This window comes from Opisthocomus hoazin, chromosome Z (assembly GCF_030867145.1).
Source record: "Opisthocomus hoazin isolate bOpiHoa1 chromosome Z, bOpiHoa1.hap1, whole genome shotgun sequence".
Classification (NCBI taxonomy): Eukaryota; Metazoa; Chordata; class Aves; order Opisthocomiformes; family Opisthocomidae; genus Opisthocomus; species Opisthocomus hoazin.
The window spans coordinates 9039202-9059654 of record NC_134454.1 but is presented as its reverse complement, the minus strand read 5'-3'; the positions used below and the strand labels follow the sequence as shown (position 1 = coordinate 9059654).

Genomic DNA, 20453 nt, shown 5'->3' with positions numbered 1-20453 from the left:
GAATACACAACTATGTGGGACGTTGAACTCCAGGGTTTTGATTTACTGCAAGCCAAATGCTTATAGTTTCTTCCATGAAACATCCTTAGTCCTCTTTTGTTGTGTATCACAGCATGAAGGTGTTATACTGGGAAAAACCTGAGTGTTAGAAATGTGATTTATATTATGAATTGCTTTAGGCATCTGCTGGACTATACTGCAACTTGCTTTCAAACTTCACTCTTCTTAGGAAAGAGTCTGGTTATGATATGAAATAATTCTCAGCCAGCTGCAAGTCTTTCCCTTACAAGGAATGCCTACACGTTTAGAGTCTGGCACCCATATTTCTTAAGTGTACTCTCACTGTGAGGAATTCCTGGGATGCCATAACTAAGCGATCCCCAGATAACCTGCCTGCAAAATAATTATCTTTTTTTAATGTTGTTTTATAACTCAGATTAAAACACTTGCAAAAAAACGAGTGAAAAATTAAAACTGGCATGGCTTCTCCTAATAGACTAAACTTATTGCCCAGCATTTATCACCAGGCATCTCTGCCCTTTACATTCCTGTTGTGTTAGATATTACACAAACGTATACTAAAACTGCTGGTCCTGCCTCAAAACATGTACAGTCACATGGTGAGAAAAATCATCCACAAACACAGGAAACAGAGAACTAAGTGCTGAGTGTTCCTTGTGATTAAAGAGGAAAACCTGTAGCCATAGCTATCACAGAGGAAGTGCATTATTCAGCAACTTACTACAACGGTATTGCATTACCTGTGGTTCCTTGTTGTGTTGGCTAGGATCCTTTTCATAACTCTCTGCATAGATCCGGAGAGTAGCTCTCACATGGCTAGAAGCACTCATTCTGAAGATGAGCCTGGATGCATCTGAAAAAATAATCCGCAGCCCCTACGGGAGAAGAAGGAGCAGCATATATGTAAGGTGTCAGTAACTTTACAAATCACAGTTCCCTGCTTTAAAATAAAAAGTGAAAGGAAGAGTCATTTGAATGCAATTCCTCTTTCCCCGTACAACAGGGAAAAGTTGTCCCTTTGGACAACTCATCTATTACTCTTTTTCTTTGCTCTAAAGACTAGCAATGATCTTGTGTATTCCCATTTATGCATTAGATGACCTAAGAGATATTTTCCATCTCTAACTCTGGACTAACTTGAAACATTTTTTAGGTGCTATTATAGTATATTAATTTTAACACACATCGACAACATATATTTATCGAGTAGTCTCGATGTGTGCAGCATAAGTGACAAACAGAAATAGTTTACATTCAGAAGACTGAGCTTTAAAGCCTGTTTTTCTAACATTTGCTATTAAGCCAACTTTGTAATGATGTGGTTCATTGATGCTGATGGGAGTTTTGCCATTGATTTCAATAGAATCAAGACTTCATCTTGGGTGCCCAGAATGATACAGGCAGTTTGTTACAATCTGATCCTGTGAGCAAGCGGTTGTCTCTTGTTGATTACTCATTACACTTAACTTTCTGACAGTGAAAAGAAAGAAGACAAATTGAAGACTTTCGCAGTTCTGGGTACAGTTTATTTCAAATGGCTGTCAAACCTAGGACCAGCAGCTCAAAGTACAGAACATTAATGTCAATCAGCTTTAAGACAGAAGGAAGGCAGTCTAACATATCTGCACAAAATCAAAGTGTGAACATGCGTGTCTTCCTCTCCTAAGACTAAACGGGCATTTCACATGCTCCTGCCAGGCCTAGCTACTTCACAATGACATGACTAGTAAGACCACTTGATTGCTTTTCCACATACTCCATGTTTATCTGGCAATAATAACGGTAACACATTGTTACTTGGTTTAGCACACCTGAAGTCTCAACACCTGCACTTGCCCTTGTTGAATTTCATCAGGTTCATCTCTGTCCAACTCTCCAGCCTGTCCAGGTCTCACTGAATGGCAGCACAGCCTTCTGGTGTATCCACCACTCCTCCCAGTTTGGTGTCGTCAGCAAACTTGCTGAGGGTGCACTCTAACTCTTCATCCAGGTCGTTGATGAAGAAGTTAAACAAGACTGGGCCCAGTACTGACCCCTGGGGAACACCACTAGTTACCGGCCTCCAACTAGACTCAGCACCGCTGATGACAACCCTCTGAGTTCTGCCATTCAGCCAGTTCTCAATCTACCTCACTGACCACTCAGACAGTCCACTGTACTATTTCTGAGCTTACTTTTTTACTCATTTTGTATTTCTCAGGGACACAAGACTGGCGGTATTGATTCTTACACAAGCATGATGACTAATCTTATTTGTCTGTAAGACTAGGATTCCTGCCATACAACTGAAAACACTCTGTAAAGGGAATTACAAGAGACACAGTGGCTGCATTACTTAAAAACAATAGTCCTAAGTGCCCGGGAGAAATCCTGTGCTAGGGAAGCAATGGCCTTTAGAGCACGACTGTCAAAGTCAACTTTTAAATTCATAATACTTGCACCTGGAGGTTTAGTTTAATTCATTTTTCAGAGAGCCCAGCAGCAAAAAGTCTGACTTTTGACTATCCCTTGGAAACAGTGATTTAAGCACTAGCAAAGCTTTTGACTCAGGAAAATTACACAGAAATTAATGACAGCTACTAGATTTTTATACTCCTCACTGTTTTCTGGGAATTATATCTAAAAGCCCTGAGTTATAAACATTTGTTAAAGCCAAAAAGCCCAGCCAAAAAACCTCTGTTACCAAATAAATATGAAAAAGCATTTCTGGGAGAACAACCTGTGACCCTACATCTTCTGTCAAGACAAAACCAAACAGGTTTTCCCTGCTTGTTACAGAATACCCAGGCTATCATCCAGAAGTTCTCCTTTTTTACATTTTCCAGCTTTTGTGGTCAGCAAGGTCAAAGCAAGCTGGTGAAATTGCAAGCAGCCTGCTTACTGTTTTCGTGATGGTGTGTTTTTCACCTGACATAAGCTGTCCTGGATTCAGCTGGGACAGAGTTGATTCTCAGAAGAAGCTGGCTGGGCTGACCCAAACCGCCAATCAAATGGGATATTCTATTTCAGGTGAGGTCATGCTCAGTATTTCAGTGGGGAGCTGGCTGAAGGAGGGGCTTTTGCTGCTCAGGAGCAAGTTGAGCATCGGGTGGTGAGAACACTGCACGTTGCAGGTGCTTTGGGTCAGTATTATTGATTGCTGTTTTCTTCTCCCTTTGCCATGCTGTTAAACTGTTCTCATCCCAAGCCATGAGTTTTTTGCCTTTTTCCTTCTGATTCTCCTCCCCATCCCACCGGGATGAGAGAGTAACTGCCTGGTTCTTTGTTTCAAATTCAGGTAAAACCACAACAATTTAATTTAAAGCCACATACTTGCTGTATATGTAGAAGGTGTCAGCTCCATGAAATATAAAATTTTATATGTAGAACTAATAAACGAAGACAAGATCAAAAGAAAGAAGAGAACCACACTGAAAAGCCCACAAGACAGAATAACTTCCCGTTTTAATAAAATACAAGACTCTGTTTGTCACTAACAAGAATAATGTTTTCTTATGGGAACAGACAATTTTTTTTTTTTTTCTGGGAGGAAGCAGATGAAAAGTTTCAGTACAGCTCCCACACTGAACATCTGCAGACATTTATTTTAGGCAAATTGGGCCTGTTAATGGATATTAATGAGCTGTGTGGAAACTCTGAAACAAAATTACATCTCATGGTTAATCCACTGGTTTGAAGGTGCTGTGACGAAGATAGAGCTTCACAGGGACTTCTCTTTTTTACATTAGAATCCAGTTTAATAGCCTACTGATTTATTTGTATCTATCACAGAATCACAGAAAGTTAGGGGTTGGAAGGGACCTCTGTGGGTCATCCAGTCCAACCCCGTGCCGAAGCACTCAGAAAACTAAACCTACTACATATTGTACCATATAGTTTGGTTTCCAGTAGTTTGTTTTTTTTTTTCAATTATCAAATTCATAACTAAATAAATAATTCTAAATTAGCATAATAAGTTAGTATGAGCAAGACTAAGCAGAAAACTTAAAGCAAAATACCTTCGGATTTTGAAAAACATTATTAAAGTACAATGACAGGGAGTAACACCAGTATAAAATCTAGCCTAGCAGCAATATATTAGACACAGATGCATACACATAAATTAGGAGTATGCAAAATGGCTGTACTTTTGCTTCAAAATCCTGCAATTATCACAATTTTTATTTGCTCCTCTACGGACTCTCTAGTGTCCCCTAGGCACAGTAGGCCACACTTGCTGCTCTGACAGGAAATACCTTATTGCTGATACACGATTAAAATATCATTCTGAACAGAGAAGAAATTTTGCCTTATCTCTGAAGAGTCATCTGAAATAACTTTTTTCCAACTTTTCCAACGCCTGTTTCCCAACTCTTGCTTACACTGAAATGCAAAATAATCTAAACTACATGCAGAGCCCTTTGCATCCCAAATCTAATAGAGTGAGAAAACGTTAACAAACTTTTAACAACAAAACGCTAGAGTTTTATTCTGCAAATCTCAGAATGTAAGAGCACTTCATTAAAGAGCTCAAAGTTAACCATTACGATGGGCGACTTGTACTTCTCATCCTTCTAGCTAAAATTTCACACAAAAATGTAACCAGTCCCATTTCTGGCTTGCAGGATCCTGAAGAGCAGCACTGTTATGTGCCCACCTTCGCAAAGGCTAGCACAATAGGACTTCAAAAATGAAAACAGTCTTCAAGAACAGCAGAACGTTTCATTTAATTTTATTATTATTATTGCACTATGATAAGCAATATTCATGGGTTTCAACAGTCAGAATGAATTAGAAGCTACAGTCTGGGCATATTGTTTGCTGTCTATTTTGCTGTGTTTGTTTTCTGAACCTGCTGTTTATTAATACTGATTAATTATCATGTAGCCAGCTTCTCATTCATGAGACATAATGCAGTTACACTGAATATAAATCTCTCTCCCCACCTACTAGGGAACAAAACTTTGAGCAGGGTCCTGAAAACATAGCTGGAAAATCTGCATAAAGCTCGTGACAGTCAGAAAGAGGCATCCATATTTACATGAAGTGCAAGCTACCTGAGGAAAATGGTAGCAGTGAACTCTGGTTTCATTTGTATAGATCAATGTCCTCTCTGATTTTATTGTGCTTGGAGAACCCCACCAAGGCTGCAGACACATGGAACCAGGAATGTGTCCTTGCCAAAAGACAAACTGGTTGAACTGTAGTCTCAATAACTACGTGCCTCTCCCTACGAAAATACATGCTTTCTGGTTTTATGGGCTCACTTTCAGAATCTATCTGAAAACAGGCCAAGTCATGTTTCTCTATTTGTGTTACATGGTGATACGATCAGCAATTACACTGCAATTTAGGACGAGGCCTTTAGATGAAAACTAAGGGAAAGAAAAGTGCATTGAAAATTCATGAGCTGTTTTTTAAAAGTACAAGGGCCATAAGTCTGCCAGACCTGTAATTTTCCAGTGGACTTGGATATGACAATATCCTCGTATCTTCTTTCAGCAGTAATATGCATAAAGAGGGTAGGTCAGTGGCAGGTGGGTTGCTTATATTTTCTGAATGCAGTGATGAACGGAAACTATAAAGACTGAGCCGAACAGCATGACAATAGTTTCAATGGCTTGTAGTATCATCTGCTAGGGTCTGGTCAGGTCAAGTAATTTACAAACCAGAGAAACTAGGACAATAAAAATAAACAGCATAAAATCAGAACACATTTTAATACAGAATGATAGACTCATTAAGGTTGGAGAACACCTCCAAGATCATCAAGTCCAACCGTCAACCCAACACCACCATGCCTGCAAAACCATGTCCTGAAGTGCTACATCTACACGTTTTTTGAACACCTCCAGAGATGGTGACTCCACCACTTCCCTGGGCAGCCTGTTCCAATGCCTGACCACTCCGTCAATAAAAAAATTTTCCTAATATCTAATCTAAACCTCCCATGATGCAACTTGAGGCTGTTGCCTTTCGTCCTATCACTTGCTACTTGGGAGTAGAGACTGACACCTGCCTCACTACAAACTCCTTTCAGGTAGTTGTAGAGAGCAACAAGGTACCCCCTCAGCCTCCTCTTCCCCAGACTAAACAGCTCCTAAACAGGGGCACGATCACCTTCCTACTCCTGCTGGCCACACTATTCCTGATACAAGCCAGGATGCCGTTGGCCTTCTTGGCCACCTGGGCACACTGCTGGCTCGTGTTCAGCTGGCTGTCAACCAGCACCCCAAGGTCCTTTTCCACCAGGCAGCTTTCCAGTCACTCCTCCCCAAGCCTGCAGCATTGTGTGGGGTTGTTGTGTGTGCACCTCCCAAGTGCAGGACGCGGCACTGGGCCCTGTTGAACATCATACAACTGGCCTCAGCCCATTGATCCATTCTGTCCAGATCCCTCTGCAGAGCCTTCCTACTCTCAAGCAGATCGACACTCCTACGCAACTTGGTATCATCTGCAAACTTCTTGAGGGAGCACTCAATCCCCTCATCCAGATCATTGATATAGATATTAAACAAGAATCATAGCTCATACTCACGATGTCTGAATATACATTTACACCTGGCAAAAGTACATGGTTAGCTCTGAGCACATCATCAATTTCAAAACAGTGATGGGTCAGTTTGAACTGCAGGTCTTGATAGCTAAGGAATTTCATTATGGACACAGCCCAGAAGGAACACAGAACTGGTCATTTGGGCTAGAGAAGTCAAACATGCCCACGTACAGTAGAATCCACAAAAGTCTTCTGCATGTTATTAGCTACAACAGATACTGTGCCTTAATTATGTGGGTCACCAAAAGCAAGAAAATTTTAACTTCGTTTGTAATGTACAGCAAGTGGAGATTTCAGACGGAAGATAGAAAAAGGAAGGACTGTCTTTCTACACGATACTTTGCATTGTCCAGGAAAGGGAACACTCCCCATTTCTGCACTGCTGTCAACAGGGACTCCACTCCCTTGTACATTCTCTGTGACACTATTGCCTCCAGTTATGCACAGCAAGTGTAAACTAAACCAGAGGTGGATTATCTTATCCAGCCTGAGCTAATCTCAAGTAGGAAATGTGGTATCTATCAGAGCAAAGAAAACACAACCCTATAAATAAATGGAGAGGCTTGACAGCTGAACATTAGAAACAACACTGTTAGATACAATATGGCAGTTGCAAAACTTTGCTACTCCATCACTACAGACATACCTGTCTTTTGGTCACAGTGCCATCCACAGGATCTATGTACTCAAAGCTGTCTGTTCTTTCCACACTGTAGATATTGTTACCCACAGCAAACTGCTGATGGCTGAATGATTTGTCAGTGATCAAAGCTTCCAGGTCTCTCATTATGAAATATGCTGTTCTGGGTTCCAGTGCTTCATAATCAAACCTTGCACATATATAAAATAAATAGAAGCCAGAAGTAAGTCCCCTACAGCTGAGAAAACAGTTCTGCTTTCACAGAACTCAGTACACTCACAATTAGCAATTTACTGTTTACTTCAAAAATCAGAGGTGGACCACTGGAGTACTGGCTGCAAATTAAATGAGCATATGCATGCAGTCCTGTGCAGTCTGACCATTATATGTGTTCACCACAGTTCTACACTGGCCACCTGACTGTGAGTCAGCAGAAATCATGTAAAAAATGCATGGTTCCTAAAGTAGCAGTGAAAATGTCATCAATACATAGCTAGCTTCCCAAGATTAAGGACACAACCAGTGCAGTGCTCAACAGCCAAGTGAAATCGGGAAAACTTTGCTACAAGTTTTGAGGAACAGCTATGTGAAAAAGACCTTCAGCATAGATGAACTCCTCTGGATTAAGTCTCTTCTGAGAGGAAGAGAGAGGCAGAAGCTAAGATATAAATGACAGTTAGAGTTCACTCTTTTGAGACCTTAATAAAAATGAGTAAATGTTCAGATCTTTGGAGGAGTTCTCCTGAATTAAAAGTAGGCATAGCTCCAGCTCTCACTAAAACACTGCCACCCAGAAGCACACACAGCAACAAATGCAGGAGTAAATCACGCAGGGACTTTGATTTTTTTTCAGCACGATGTAACAAGCTATGGCTACAGATTCCACAAGTAAATACTTCAAATCTTTCTGCCATTCGATATGAGAAAATTCGATTACTTATATACTAGAAGTGACATATACACGCTACTCCTTCAGTAAGTAAATAACTTCTGCTGCTTCCTCATCATAAAAAACCTGCCTATCGAAGAGTGGCAACCCGTGGCAGATTTTCATTCAGTGTACAGAGGAAATGCACACCTTAATACAGCTGAGCACGGATAAACAAGCTGTAGTTGTAGCAGAATTGTCCCATCAACTGCATAAACTCCTGTGTCTTTTCCTCATTTTTCTCACCTGCAGTAGTAGTGTCGTCCAAATTTTGCCCAGTGATCCCTGACAATCTCCTCCACGCTCTGCTTTCGAGCTGCTAGGATTGAAAGCCAAACTAGCACTGCCCATAGTCCATCTTTCTCTCGAAGGTGATCAGACCCTGAAGAGACATACATAAAGCACATTATTTGGTATCACCGCAAATCAGAAAACGTAGTAAAGAGGCTGGCCAAGTGTTTCATTTAACTTTGTACGTCACATAACAGTAATCAACAGTACTAACCTCAGCAACTCTGACATCTTCCAGACAGACAGCCTGAACTAATGTTTAAAATGTGATTTATTTATATATGACAAAATCTGTACTCCTAAGGTTAAATGAAAAGACGTAAAAGTATTGAATAGAAATGGTAGTAGTAGAAAAACATTTGTAGTCATGATTCCTGCTCATTGACATACCAGGTGTTTTCACACCTCTGGTACTGTTTCCCAGAACTGGGCTAGATATGCAAACCCCTGGCCATGAACCAGAATGTTCAGTTACGTGAGTCAAGTTCAACAGCATCTCCTTATCTCTGCAGATGTTCATCTGTCAAGCTGCAGATAAAGAATTTTCCCATTCCATGAAAAATTAGGATTTCTAGAATGTCCATGACCTCCCATCGGGATGAAAAAAGAGCCCGAAGAAATGTTTCTGAAAAAAAAACAAACAGACCAAAGCATGGCACTTTTTTTCCTGTCTGTATTTCTCCCTACCTCTCAGTGGTAAAAATGCCTAGACGCTCAGACCTAAATCCCTTCTTAGGTTTATATTTATGGAGAAATTGATCCAACAATGGAGTTGTTGTATTCCAGTTTTGGAATACCCCACAGGATTTAGCACATACTCTTAGATACAGGAAGTACAAGTCTGTCATCTGAATTCAAAAGAGCACAGATTTCATCTTGCACTTCCCATGTCCAAAGCCAACATGCCAACTTGGAGTGATAGGCTGCTATGCAATCAACAAGTAACGTGTCCTAACCAGAAATATTTCTATGAAGCTAAGCTCTGCCCATTAAAACTGGAATGTATCAATCAGCAAAAAGTTTCAACAAAATCAGTATTTCCTAACAAAACACTGTTTCATAGGAAGGTTCTTGGTCATCTCAGCAAGCACCCTCTCCTTTTGGATAATTTACAACAACCTTTTGTGGCAATACGTATCTAACCCAGATTACCAAAAAATCGTAAGGAAGCATGCATAAGAATTAACACAAAGTAAGACATCTGCCACTCAGTCAATACTGATGACAACTACACAGGCTAACAGACTTGAGAAACTTGAAGAGAGATCAAATAAGTGGCCATTGCTCTGGCATAATACTACTAGATTTGGTTGAAGTTTGTTAGCTGCAACCTTACTATTCTCTGTCTAGTCGCACACTATTGAAACCCTGAGTATAAAGGAAGTGCAGTAATTCACAAGTGTTGTTTCCTCCATGAATTACCTACCATTCAGGGAGGCAACCAGGTGGACTATCTGCGCCCTCAGAAGATACTTAGCAAAATCCTCCAGAGAGGAATCTAAAAAATCTTAAGTTGAAATCCTGTTTTATGAAATATCCTCCTTCCTCAAAAACAAAAATCCTGTGGCAGCAAGAGTGCTTTGCAGTGCTGTAGTTTTACATAACAGTGTGCAAGGTCTACAGTTGTCTGTCAAAACGGCTATGTTTTGCTACTGGCAGAGGACACGGTTCCCATAAAATAAATTGATGCACTGAAGCTGTTAATCCTGTGATAAACTGTCAACAGAAAATTAAATACATATAAGGAAAACAGCAAGAGGTGAAGAGAGCCACCGTTGATTCTTAGGGGGGTTCAACACCCATCTTCCAGTCACTGCTGCTGCCTTGGACTTGCAGTCCCTCTTGGGAGAGCAGTAGGTAGCAGCTGCTACTCCTACATGTTTGCCAAGACCCCATCGTCCTGGGTCTCCCACAGCTCTGCCTCCTGCTTAGTCTGTGTTACGTTCAACCGTGGGGGTGTAGACCTCCAACACCTTGAATCTAACGTTAAGGAAGTTAACTACCACAGAGATAACTAAATGCAAATTAGTATTTCAGCACAGTATCAGAGTTGTACAGGAATGATTACTGAAGACTTGTGAAGATGAAAAAGACTTACACGAAGATCATGTTTGTGTCTATGAGTTAGGTAATGCAGAAAGCAAGGACATTGAATACTGTAGATGGATTTAAGAGCTGAGACAGATGGTAATTGCCTTTTCAAAGTAGCTGTCATGATAGCACGTCAAGAATACTTCCTTTCTGCCACTTTTTATCTGCCTTGATCTGTAATCCGTGAGCTCTCTGCAACTAGGGCAGTCTCCTACTATGATGGCCAGAGGTACGGGCTGGTCCTCGAGGAGCTGCTGTAGGAAGAGCGACAGCTTACTCTGTTCCCTGCTCCAGAGTCCCAGGTGCTGTGAAAGCAAGGAATGCCAACTAATCAGAAGAAAAAGGGCAGGGTTATTTATGTGCTCTCACAGCTTTGCAAACAGCTTCAAATAAGAAAGGAAAACAGACGTCCCTCCACAGCAGCTAGTCAGCCCTTCAGACAATCATGTCCTCACCTCTTCTGCTCCCTCACTGCGATAACACACTAGATCAGCTGAAGGATGCCTTCTACAGAAACACCAGCAATATGGCCTATGGATAACGAAGTCATCTTACTCATTGTCAGAGCAGACAGCATGGTCACGATCAGTGTTGTCGTAGCCAAGAGTCTGTTCCCAGATAACGGTGCAGGTTTCTGCCACCGCCACCAAAACAGAGACCTAGAACAGAGCTGTCACTTCTCACCAGTGTCCATCGTTCCTCTGGTAGCAGCAGGAAAAGCCATCAGGTCACCCCAGGGGCTGGGGGCTCCCTGGGGACTGGGAGCAGCGAGCTGTCCCCCAAGGTGGCAGGGCAGGGCCCAGCAGCCGGGGCCATCCCACTCCCCCAGCCCAGAGCAGGGCAGCCAGCGGGCACCAGGGCGGCCCCAGCCCTGGGCATCGGGCACCTCCCTGGGGATGGGATGGGCTGAGGTCAGGCCATGATGTGGCACCATGGGCAGGCCTGGCTCAGGAGGCCCACGGCCGGGCATGACAGGGCCGTGGGGAGCTGGAGGCCAGCCCTGGTACAGCACCACTGGGGCCAGGGCTGATGGTCCTGGGGGCTGACACAGGGTCCTGGGCTGTGGGCAGGGTGGAGGAGCACCTGGGGCTGGGTAGGGTTCTGGTAACAGTAATCTCACCCCATCATGGCTGTTCCTTTCCTTCTTAACTTGCTTGCCTCTCCATTTAGCTACTCACCTTAGCACTGAAAACTTCAATTTCGCCTAAAAAGTCATCTCTTTTGCTGCAACTTAAACCAGCAACTTAAACAGCTGAGGTGTCTCAACAGGCACCAGCAAGAAGTGGAGAGATGGTATTGAGCTAAACGCCTCTGCAATTTGTTCCAGTGTAAACAATCATATATTTTCCTGTTGTGTAACACTCTGCAGACTGTAGGCCAACAAATCGTACTGTGAAAGGCACAGCATTCATTCAGCAAAGTGGTCTATACATCATGACATCTGTGCAACGGTCTGAACTGAACACTGAAGAAGAGACGAGTTTTGATATAACAAATGCTTCAAGTACATTGAACCAAAATGGTCCAGTGAAACACAGACTGAAGAATTTTTGAAAAGCTCTCTGTTGTGCTCTGAGCCCTGATCTGGCACGGCTTAAGCTCATAAAGCTCTATGAAGAGTGATGAGTGTATACACGTATCACTCTTCTGATCCATTTAGCAGCCTTAGCACGTGCTGTGTCCTTGTGTGTCCTTCAGGAGGTCATACAGATTGTTGCTTCTCTGGAAAGTGAAGGCATTGGAAGAAAGTAATCCAGAGGCAAAAGACTGGATGGAAAAGCTGGAAACACACAATTGGTCTGGAATCAAAAGTCAGTGATTAAAAAATGCTTGCCTGATGTGGGTACAGGAACAATAATCCTGTGTGTCCAAGAACTGTCTTGGTTCATTCTTAATAGGAGGAAAACTGACAACTGGGATTTCTCAGAACTTGTTTCTTCTACCTCTTTTACTTCACCAGCATACCCATCAACTAGGTTACTACACGGACACATATTGTTCTATTTATTGCCCTTCTTTCTTTATAGCAACTTAAAATCTATTATTGCAACTCAGTTAGTCAACTCTCTTTTTCACCTACTGTACCATTATCTGTACGTGTCTTTGCTCTGTCTCTCACTTATTCCTACTGCCCAGCTGACATGGTGGAATCCCTAGGGCAGGAGCTGGTTCTGCTGCTCCAGTTCAGCTAACATCATTCTGCTTTTTTTATAGATCCAGAGTCTGCTGCTGTGGATCTTCAAAGGCAGAGCTAGCTTGAGCAAAGGGATCAATTAAAAGGCGCCTCACAACTATGTATTCCTGAGATTGCAGTAATAATATTCCTCCTAGCTCGCTGAGGGCTCTCAGCAATCTCAGGATAATTCTCAGTGATACTTTTCACTGAAACATCCAAGGTGCTAATGAATTCCGGATTCTGTTCAGGCAGAAAGAGACAACAGAGCAGAGGACTCCAAAAATATTTTCCTGATTATCCCATTATATTTAATTTGCCATTGGTCAGGGAAATTATAATAACCGCCACTACTTAGACAACTTCTTTTTAAGTTAATTTGTCACATATTTCTCCATATAACAGTAGCAAAAGTTATTTTTTACTACTGCAACAGTCAATTGCTATGGCTGGACTCAGAGTAAACAATCTGGGAAAAACTCTCAGAGCATGTTCCCATTCATAAAGAAGTAGCCTGAGAAACAAAGTAAGATCATGCAAAAATGTTCATATTATGATTCTTCTGATATTGGAAAGCTATTGGGCATGCAAGCTGTCTTTTGTATATCTAACTTCTTCTATATATGAGATTTCCAGTTCTGAAGAGACAGTGAGCCCTAAGGGTCATACACACGAAGAAAAACTAATTGCTTTTCACTAAATTGGTCATCTCTGTATTGCAGTCTGTAAATGTGATTTTAAAACAAAAATCTGCCTGAGGCGAGTATACAAACTCAGAGTAAATCATGTTGTCTGCACACACTTTCAGTCTTACAAGTTTATCATTCAGCAATCTGAAATCTGATTATATTTTAGGCAAATGGAGATTTAGGGGCATTTTGATCTGTTTATCTATTCAAATTAATAAGATTATTTTAGATTTGTGTTACCATGACAGATACCACCAAACAGCTCTTCTAAGGCTTTCATTCATTTCAGCAGCAGCACACTTCTATACTCTTCATTAGTTCTTCATCTATACATCAGGAGAAGGGGGCTGATGTTAATAGCATACAGAAATTTAGAGATGAAGCATACAAATCCATGAAAGATGCAGCAGTTACTAAAGTGGTTTAAACTGCAGAAAGATAAATCAGCCACACAGCTCTCTGAATCCTGATTAATCGTTTGCTGATGAAATTTAGAAACTAATTGCTGCTGCTGACGCCCTTCTCTGAACTGTATCCTGGGCATTAGTCATAGAACCAGAAAGCTACTAACCTCATCTGACAAGCTCCCCACACTGCTACAAAAATGGAAGAAGTTTTTAAAGCACTGGTTGAGCTCCAAGATCAGCTGCCAGAAAACAAGCCTGGGAAACACAGCCCTATGGGATGTTTTCAAAATCTTTTGTCCTTTTATAGCAGAAAATTTGCTTTTATTTACTTGCCAGAGCAAAATCCCTTATGTTATAAAACCAGGGCTCCATATTATTTAGAAATTCCAGTTGGGCTGGATTACCTGGGTACTCAAGTCTCCAGTGCTGTTCAGATACTTTGACGGTAGAATGTGGATCTGTAAAACCCCTCTTGCACAGAACAGCAAGTTTCCCACTCTGATCACCTATACGGTACATTTCTTTAAAAACTCCATGCTGAGAGCTAAAGAACAGCCAAGTTTCAGTTCCCTAAATAGATCTGATTGAGCGGAAAGCTGTAAAATTGATTCAAATGCCCAACACTGGCAGAAACTTGTGAGGGTCATGCAGCTTACGACATTACCAAACAATTCTCAATAAGGTAAATATTTATCACTAAAACCAGCTCACATCGCTAAAGTATTGGTCATTTACAGACCAGACTGCATTTTACAAATAAACCTCCTGGCATATGTGATATTTTCAGACAGCTGCATTGAATTGAAAGATGCTAAGGAAACTGAGGCAGGGAGAAAATCAAACTTTAGGCATCATAGTCATTGCATAACTGCCCCGCAGGCACTGTCACGATTCATTTACACAGCAACTACACATGCACTGAGGAATTTAAACCCAGGGCTAAAGCTGTCTGGATATCCATGGGATTGAATCTTGAGGGTTCAGATTAGCCTTTAGATGTCATTGGCTTAAATGGGAGGTGAGGAGGCTTTCTGCACTGAAGTAATGCAGGTACAACAAAAGCTCCTCTAAGCAGAATGTGCTGGGATGCACAGATTAAACACTGCTGTAGAGCAGCTCTTCATGCTGGCCAGCAATACGCTGTTCAAGCACCCTTAGAATTCATGAGAGACAGAATTTACCAGGAATCTGAAAAACTAATGATAGGATAGGAGAACCAGATTACGACAGGAACTCAGAGAGTGCTAGGAATGCAGAGACTGGTCTGATGCCAGGAGACAGGAGCTGCAAAATCGAAAGACAGGCAATAGTACAAAATGCAATTGTTTTAGGGCTCTACAGAAGGATACAAGCGGAGGAAAAAAGTCAAGTGTATGAACAGAGAGAAGTCAGAGGAATTATCTTGCCTACCTAGAATAACAGACAAAATGCAGAGGCCCTTCCTTGTCCTCTGTGAGACACCTGTCCCTCTTTCCCAACCTCAACCACCACCTGATACTCAGGGTGATGAAGTTAGGCCAACACAGATCAAAATGCGCTCAGTGAGCCCTGAAACCACTTCTCTTGATTCCTATATATAACTGATCTGCAGGGCTGAAGTCCACCAACGCTTGGAACAGCCTGCTTAGCAAGACCTGAACATGCCTCTTCAATGTGTCGGGGAAATATGATGTTACAATTTTTTTATAACTGCACCACAAAATTTTAATGACAGGTTTCCTCAAAGGAGAGAAGGCTTCTACTAAGCAATCAAAGATTCTTCCCTTCTTCCTGAGATGGAAAGCATCTGCAAGAGTTGTACTCAACATCACCAAACAAAGATGGTCTAGGAGCCTTACTTCTCAAGCAGAAACAGGCCTGAGGCAGTGGTTTGTCATGGCACTTGGCACATAGAGGTCACCCCTGCTTGCTTTACATATCTCAATAGATAAAACTGCATGCAGCAGGAGATGCTGCACTCTGTGGGCTACAGTATCCAGATGTACAGCCTATGGGAACTCACCACCAAACTCCTGCAAGCTCCTTCCACTCAAAACCCGCACTTTCTTTTCTTCAGCATGATGATGAAGGCAGGAGTTTTTTTCAAATAATTTGAATAATGCGGTCACACTGGTGTCTGAAGACTCCCCCAAGTTTCAGGGAAATACTTGGTTTTGGATGAGAAGCAGGAACTTCAATATTTAAAGGGAAGCGGTACAGAACTGGCCTGGTGAAAAGCACCAAAAAGCAGTGAGGGTTGAAAACTCCCCAGTCCAGACCTCTCACGGGCAAATGGAGACGCAGTCTAAGAACACACCACAAATGGCAGTACATTCTGAAAGGTACAAAATCTTCCTACCCCTCTCTCCATGTTAGAACTCACTCAATAACCTTGCAGAACACCCTTTGAAAATACCTATTCAAAAGATACATTCAAGGCAACGCATATCTGTGCCACTCACAGCAATTAAGCCAGTGCATCCAGGTTGCTAATCATAGGACATCGGTTCCCATTCACAGCAGAAAGAAAATAAACTTTCATCATCAATTTAAATTCTCTTACTTTTTACAGATAGGCACCCAAAGAAATCTAACACATTTTCGGTTGTTTCATCATAATCCATTCAGACACTTACAGGCAGTTAATGATGGGCTTACACATAAAGTGGAATTTCTACGGCTTAAAGGTATCCTCATTTTTAAAAAGCAGCATCCTCCTCTAATTGACCTTATAACCAACAAACTTGATACTAGACCTAACTTAATCAAAGCAAAATGAAATTTGTAGCGAAGTTTTACTCTTTGTAAATCATTTTCTATGAAAAGCTGTAGCTAATGAATTATACACCAAAATAAAGAACTCCATGGAACTTGCATCAAAACATGGAATAAATTATTAGCCAGGCAAAGGGTTACGTTATTCTGATATGTGCTCGCTCAAAAACACTTGTAGCATAACCCTACTAATAAATAAAATTTCTCTGCTAGAATCCAGGAAAGAAAAAAAAGAAACACCGTGAAATTTATTCAGTTTTTCTCATAAACAATAACCATGTTTGTGCAGATTTGCAGACTACATATTTTAATTGTGTGCTCTAATGCTTCCTACCAGTACTGAACTCCTAAGTGCTCAAATTGGTCTTTCATTTTGTATTCTGTTTTTTGACTGGTTCTTCGGACAGGTAAGGGAGAAATACTTAGGAAAACACAGATGCTGACATGTAACTGAATTTCTTCTAACCATCATTTTTTCTGAGTTTTGGTAAATGTGATGTTCCAAAAAGGGACATCTGCAATAGGTTTGATTAGACAAACCATTAGACATACCAATCCTCAAACTTTGTACACTGAAACACATTAGGAAAATCCATATGGTTTTTCCATACAGGCAAACACTGTTGCAGTCTGTGAAAAGACTATTACAGTGGGACCAGTGAGATCTTTCTGCATTATGTTCAAGTCAGAAGCGAGTGCCAGGCACCTCCAACAGCTGTCTGGGCAGTGATAAGATTGCCTACGGCTTCTGAATGTCCACCTCCCACATTTTTCATTCCTCAGGCCACTGGACACCAGAGTTGCAAGAAGACTACTGGAGAGATTCCAGTGGAGGGCTACGAGGATGATGAGGGGACTGGAACATCTCCCCTACGAGGAGAGGTTGAGGGAACTGGGCTGGTTCAGCCTGAAGAAGAGAAGGCTGCGAGGGGACCTTATAAATGCTTACAAATATCTGAAGGGTGGGTGTCAGGAGGATGGGGACAAGCTCTTTTCAGTGGTGCCCAGTGACAGGACAAGGGGAAATGGGCACAAACTGAAGCAGAGGAAGTTCCGTCTGAACATGAGGAAGAACTTCTTCCCTCTGAGGGTGACGGAGCCCTGGAACAGGTTGCTCAGGGAGGTTGTGGAGTCTCCTTCTCTGGAGATATTCAAGACCCGCCTGGACAAGGTCCTGTGCAGCCTGCTGTAGGTGACCCTGCTTCGGCAGGAGGGTTGGACTAGATGACCCACAGAGGTCCCTTCCAACCCCTACCATTCTGTGATTCTGTGATTCTGTGAAGACCCTCAAGATGTGCACAACTGACAGTGCTTTGTTCCCGCACAAGACAGAGTTAATTTGCGGATTCTTTTGGATTTGACTTGAGGCACCCAGCAAAACTGAAAGTTGTCATAAAAAGTCTGTGGAAATTCTTGATTATGTACTACTTACCAGTCCCAAAGCTTTCCTCTCCACAAAGTGAGCAACGTCCAGAGTCCATGAGATTAGAAAAATATCTCCACCCTGTTGGTGTCTCATACACAGGAACCTTCATTACTTTAGCCACTCTGGAAAAGACACAATAAAACATCACATGATTAAGACAGTGCTTTTTTTCACATGTGGTCTGAGATCAATTGAGGAATATTCTAGGTCTTGCTACATCTCCTGACAGCTTGGCCGTATATAAAAAAAAATTACAGAACAGATCAACAGCATTATTCAAAACCGATCCTTGTCTCAGAACCTGACTTCAACCAGAACCCAGATACCTTTGCACACCAAGTGTAGTATTTTGGAAAATGTAGGACTCAGCTCAAGAGGCTTTACAAGTATCTTTCTCTTGTTCCTCAGCAAGAAATAGTTACATCTAGAGATACACTAGATATATGTTCTGTCACACTAATATTTTAATGAAAGTGAAATCATCATGCTGAAGTAACTTCCTTTAGGAAACAGAGATGGCCAACAACAACTTTCTTGAAAGTGCTTGAAAGACACCTTTACTTCTGTTCATGTGTTCAAAGCCAAGACAATGCAGGCATGTTTCCATGATGCAGCATCTCCTCTAAAAAAGCCTTCCCAGTCTCAGCTTGAGTCTGAACTTACTTTCCTTGTTTCCTCTGATGCACCTATATGAAACACTCCCACCAGCTGGCTGACCTGCCAGTATTTTCAAGAACCAAAATAAACCAACATATAATCTGGATGTGCCTTCCCTCCCACAGGTTGTTAACTGGTAATTACTCACTGTAATGAAAAAATTCTTTCTTGGACTAAAAAAAACGAGAAAGAAGAAAAAAACAAATCCTCTAAGGAACCCACTACCAAGCTGGGATTTATGCAGAATGAATATCACCATTCTTCTTGTTTCTAATTATATTTGCTTGTTTTCATTGTGTGCCTAGGATTTTGAAAGCCAACTGGCTTTTAATAAGAAAAACTAAGACTTGACATATAGTCAAGCAGTCTGACAGACTAAAAAGGACCTTACGTTCTCCCTAGGATTGCTGCAGCAATCACACTTAACAAACATTCCCTAAATTCCACCCCCACAGAAGAACACTTGAAGTGAGATGACTTACATAATTTTAACTGTAACCAAGACCAGGCAAAGCAGATCAATCAAAGCAAAGGATTCAACACGCTTAACACAATCCGCCTAGAAATCACATGTCAAGGCAAACGCAGTCACCCCTCTGATTAACAGAGACACCTCTTTTCAGATGGTCCATCACTCTGTCTTGAAGTCGGCATGTAAGGCAGAGGGGATGAACTGTCCAAACACACAAATACTGACCTTTCAAAACCCGGTACATAAACGTACCTAAATGACAGCTCAGCCCTTAAATATTCTCTCTGAAATCTTTAAATTGTTAATCAGCACTGGTATTAAGACTCCAAATCCACTTTTTTTTTAATGTAATAAATATCCATTGCTATCTAAGTCTTCTATGCAGCCTAGGTGTTCACTTTTATGCTAATATAGTGCATCTAAAAAGAGTGGGTTTTAAATAAGACGGAGTAAGCACTTTTGTGTTTATATAGTGCATCTAAAAAGAGTGGGTTTTAAATGAGATGGAGTAAGAATTGCTGATACTTATTTGAAAAGAGCTGAAGAGTTACCTAGAGGAAAAAATACTATCAAAATGTTTAATCCTAAACCTGTTTTTCATGTCTTTAGTTTGGAGGTAGAGGCAAGTGTATACCTCCCTGTGTTTACACAGCACCAGCTATATTATTGGCCCTTAGAAATGCTGCTGCATAAGAGAGGTTATACAGTGCAGAGATGAACAAATTTCTGGCTGACTATGCAAAAAATCAAGAACATAAAAGGAATTAATCTCCATGTGACAGTAACAGCAGGCTGGGAACAGGACCATACTGCCAAAAACTAGAAACCGATTAACCAGAAAACAATGGCTAACATGCTGGAAGAGCAAAACCAATTCTCTTGAGGTAGCCTAACAATAAAGCAGGAATATTTCTGCTTGCAGAAATGTTCCCATATCCCGGTACTGTTTCTGGAGAAGGAAATTTTCTCCCTTTCACTCTCCTGTGTTCCTCTGGTCTGGGGACAACCTTGGATGGACCTAGCTTGACCACCACCAAAGGCTTCCAGGGGCTGTAAAGGTTTTCAAAGTTTTCTATGTACTAGGCTAACACTGAAAATACAGATGTTGATTCTGTTGGCAATGGGCTTACTTTAAACTAAGCCTTTCAAACAAAGAAACATAACATACATATAAACATGTATATACAAAGTTTATAATGAAATATGACAGATTGTTCCTTGCAAAGTTTTTTGGTTTTGACTCTTAAGACTCTAACAGAGTAAATAAGCAGAAGCACACTGAAAATTAAGCATGCTCTTTTTTAACTGCCATTTTACTAAACTAAAGCATCATCACTGAAGTCTCCAGAAACACAGAATGTGCCTTTAC

At 41.4% G+C, this 20453-nt stretch overlaps 1 protein-coding gene across 1 annotated transcript in view; it reads right to left on the bottom strand.

Moving 5' to 3' along the window:
- PGM5 (phosphoglucomutase 5) overlaps nt 1-20453 on the bottom strand; it is a 74854-nt gene that overhangs the window by 12991 nt on the left and 41410 nt on the right. Inside the window, exons 7-10 of the mRNA XM_075411359.1 lie at nt 17962-18077; nt 8371-8506; nt 7203-7386; nt 762-896 (exon numbers count right to left, since the gene is read on the bottom strand). Of these exons, the coding sequence (XP_075267474.1) occupies nt 762-896; nt 7203-7386; nt 8371-8506; nt 17962-18077 (571 nt within the window). The remainder of the gene's footprint in view (nt 1-761; nt 897-7202; nt 7387-8370; nt 8507-17961; nt 18078-20453) is intronic.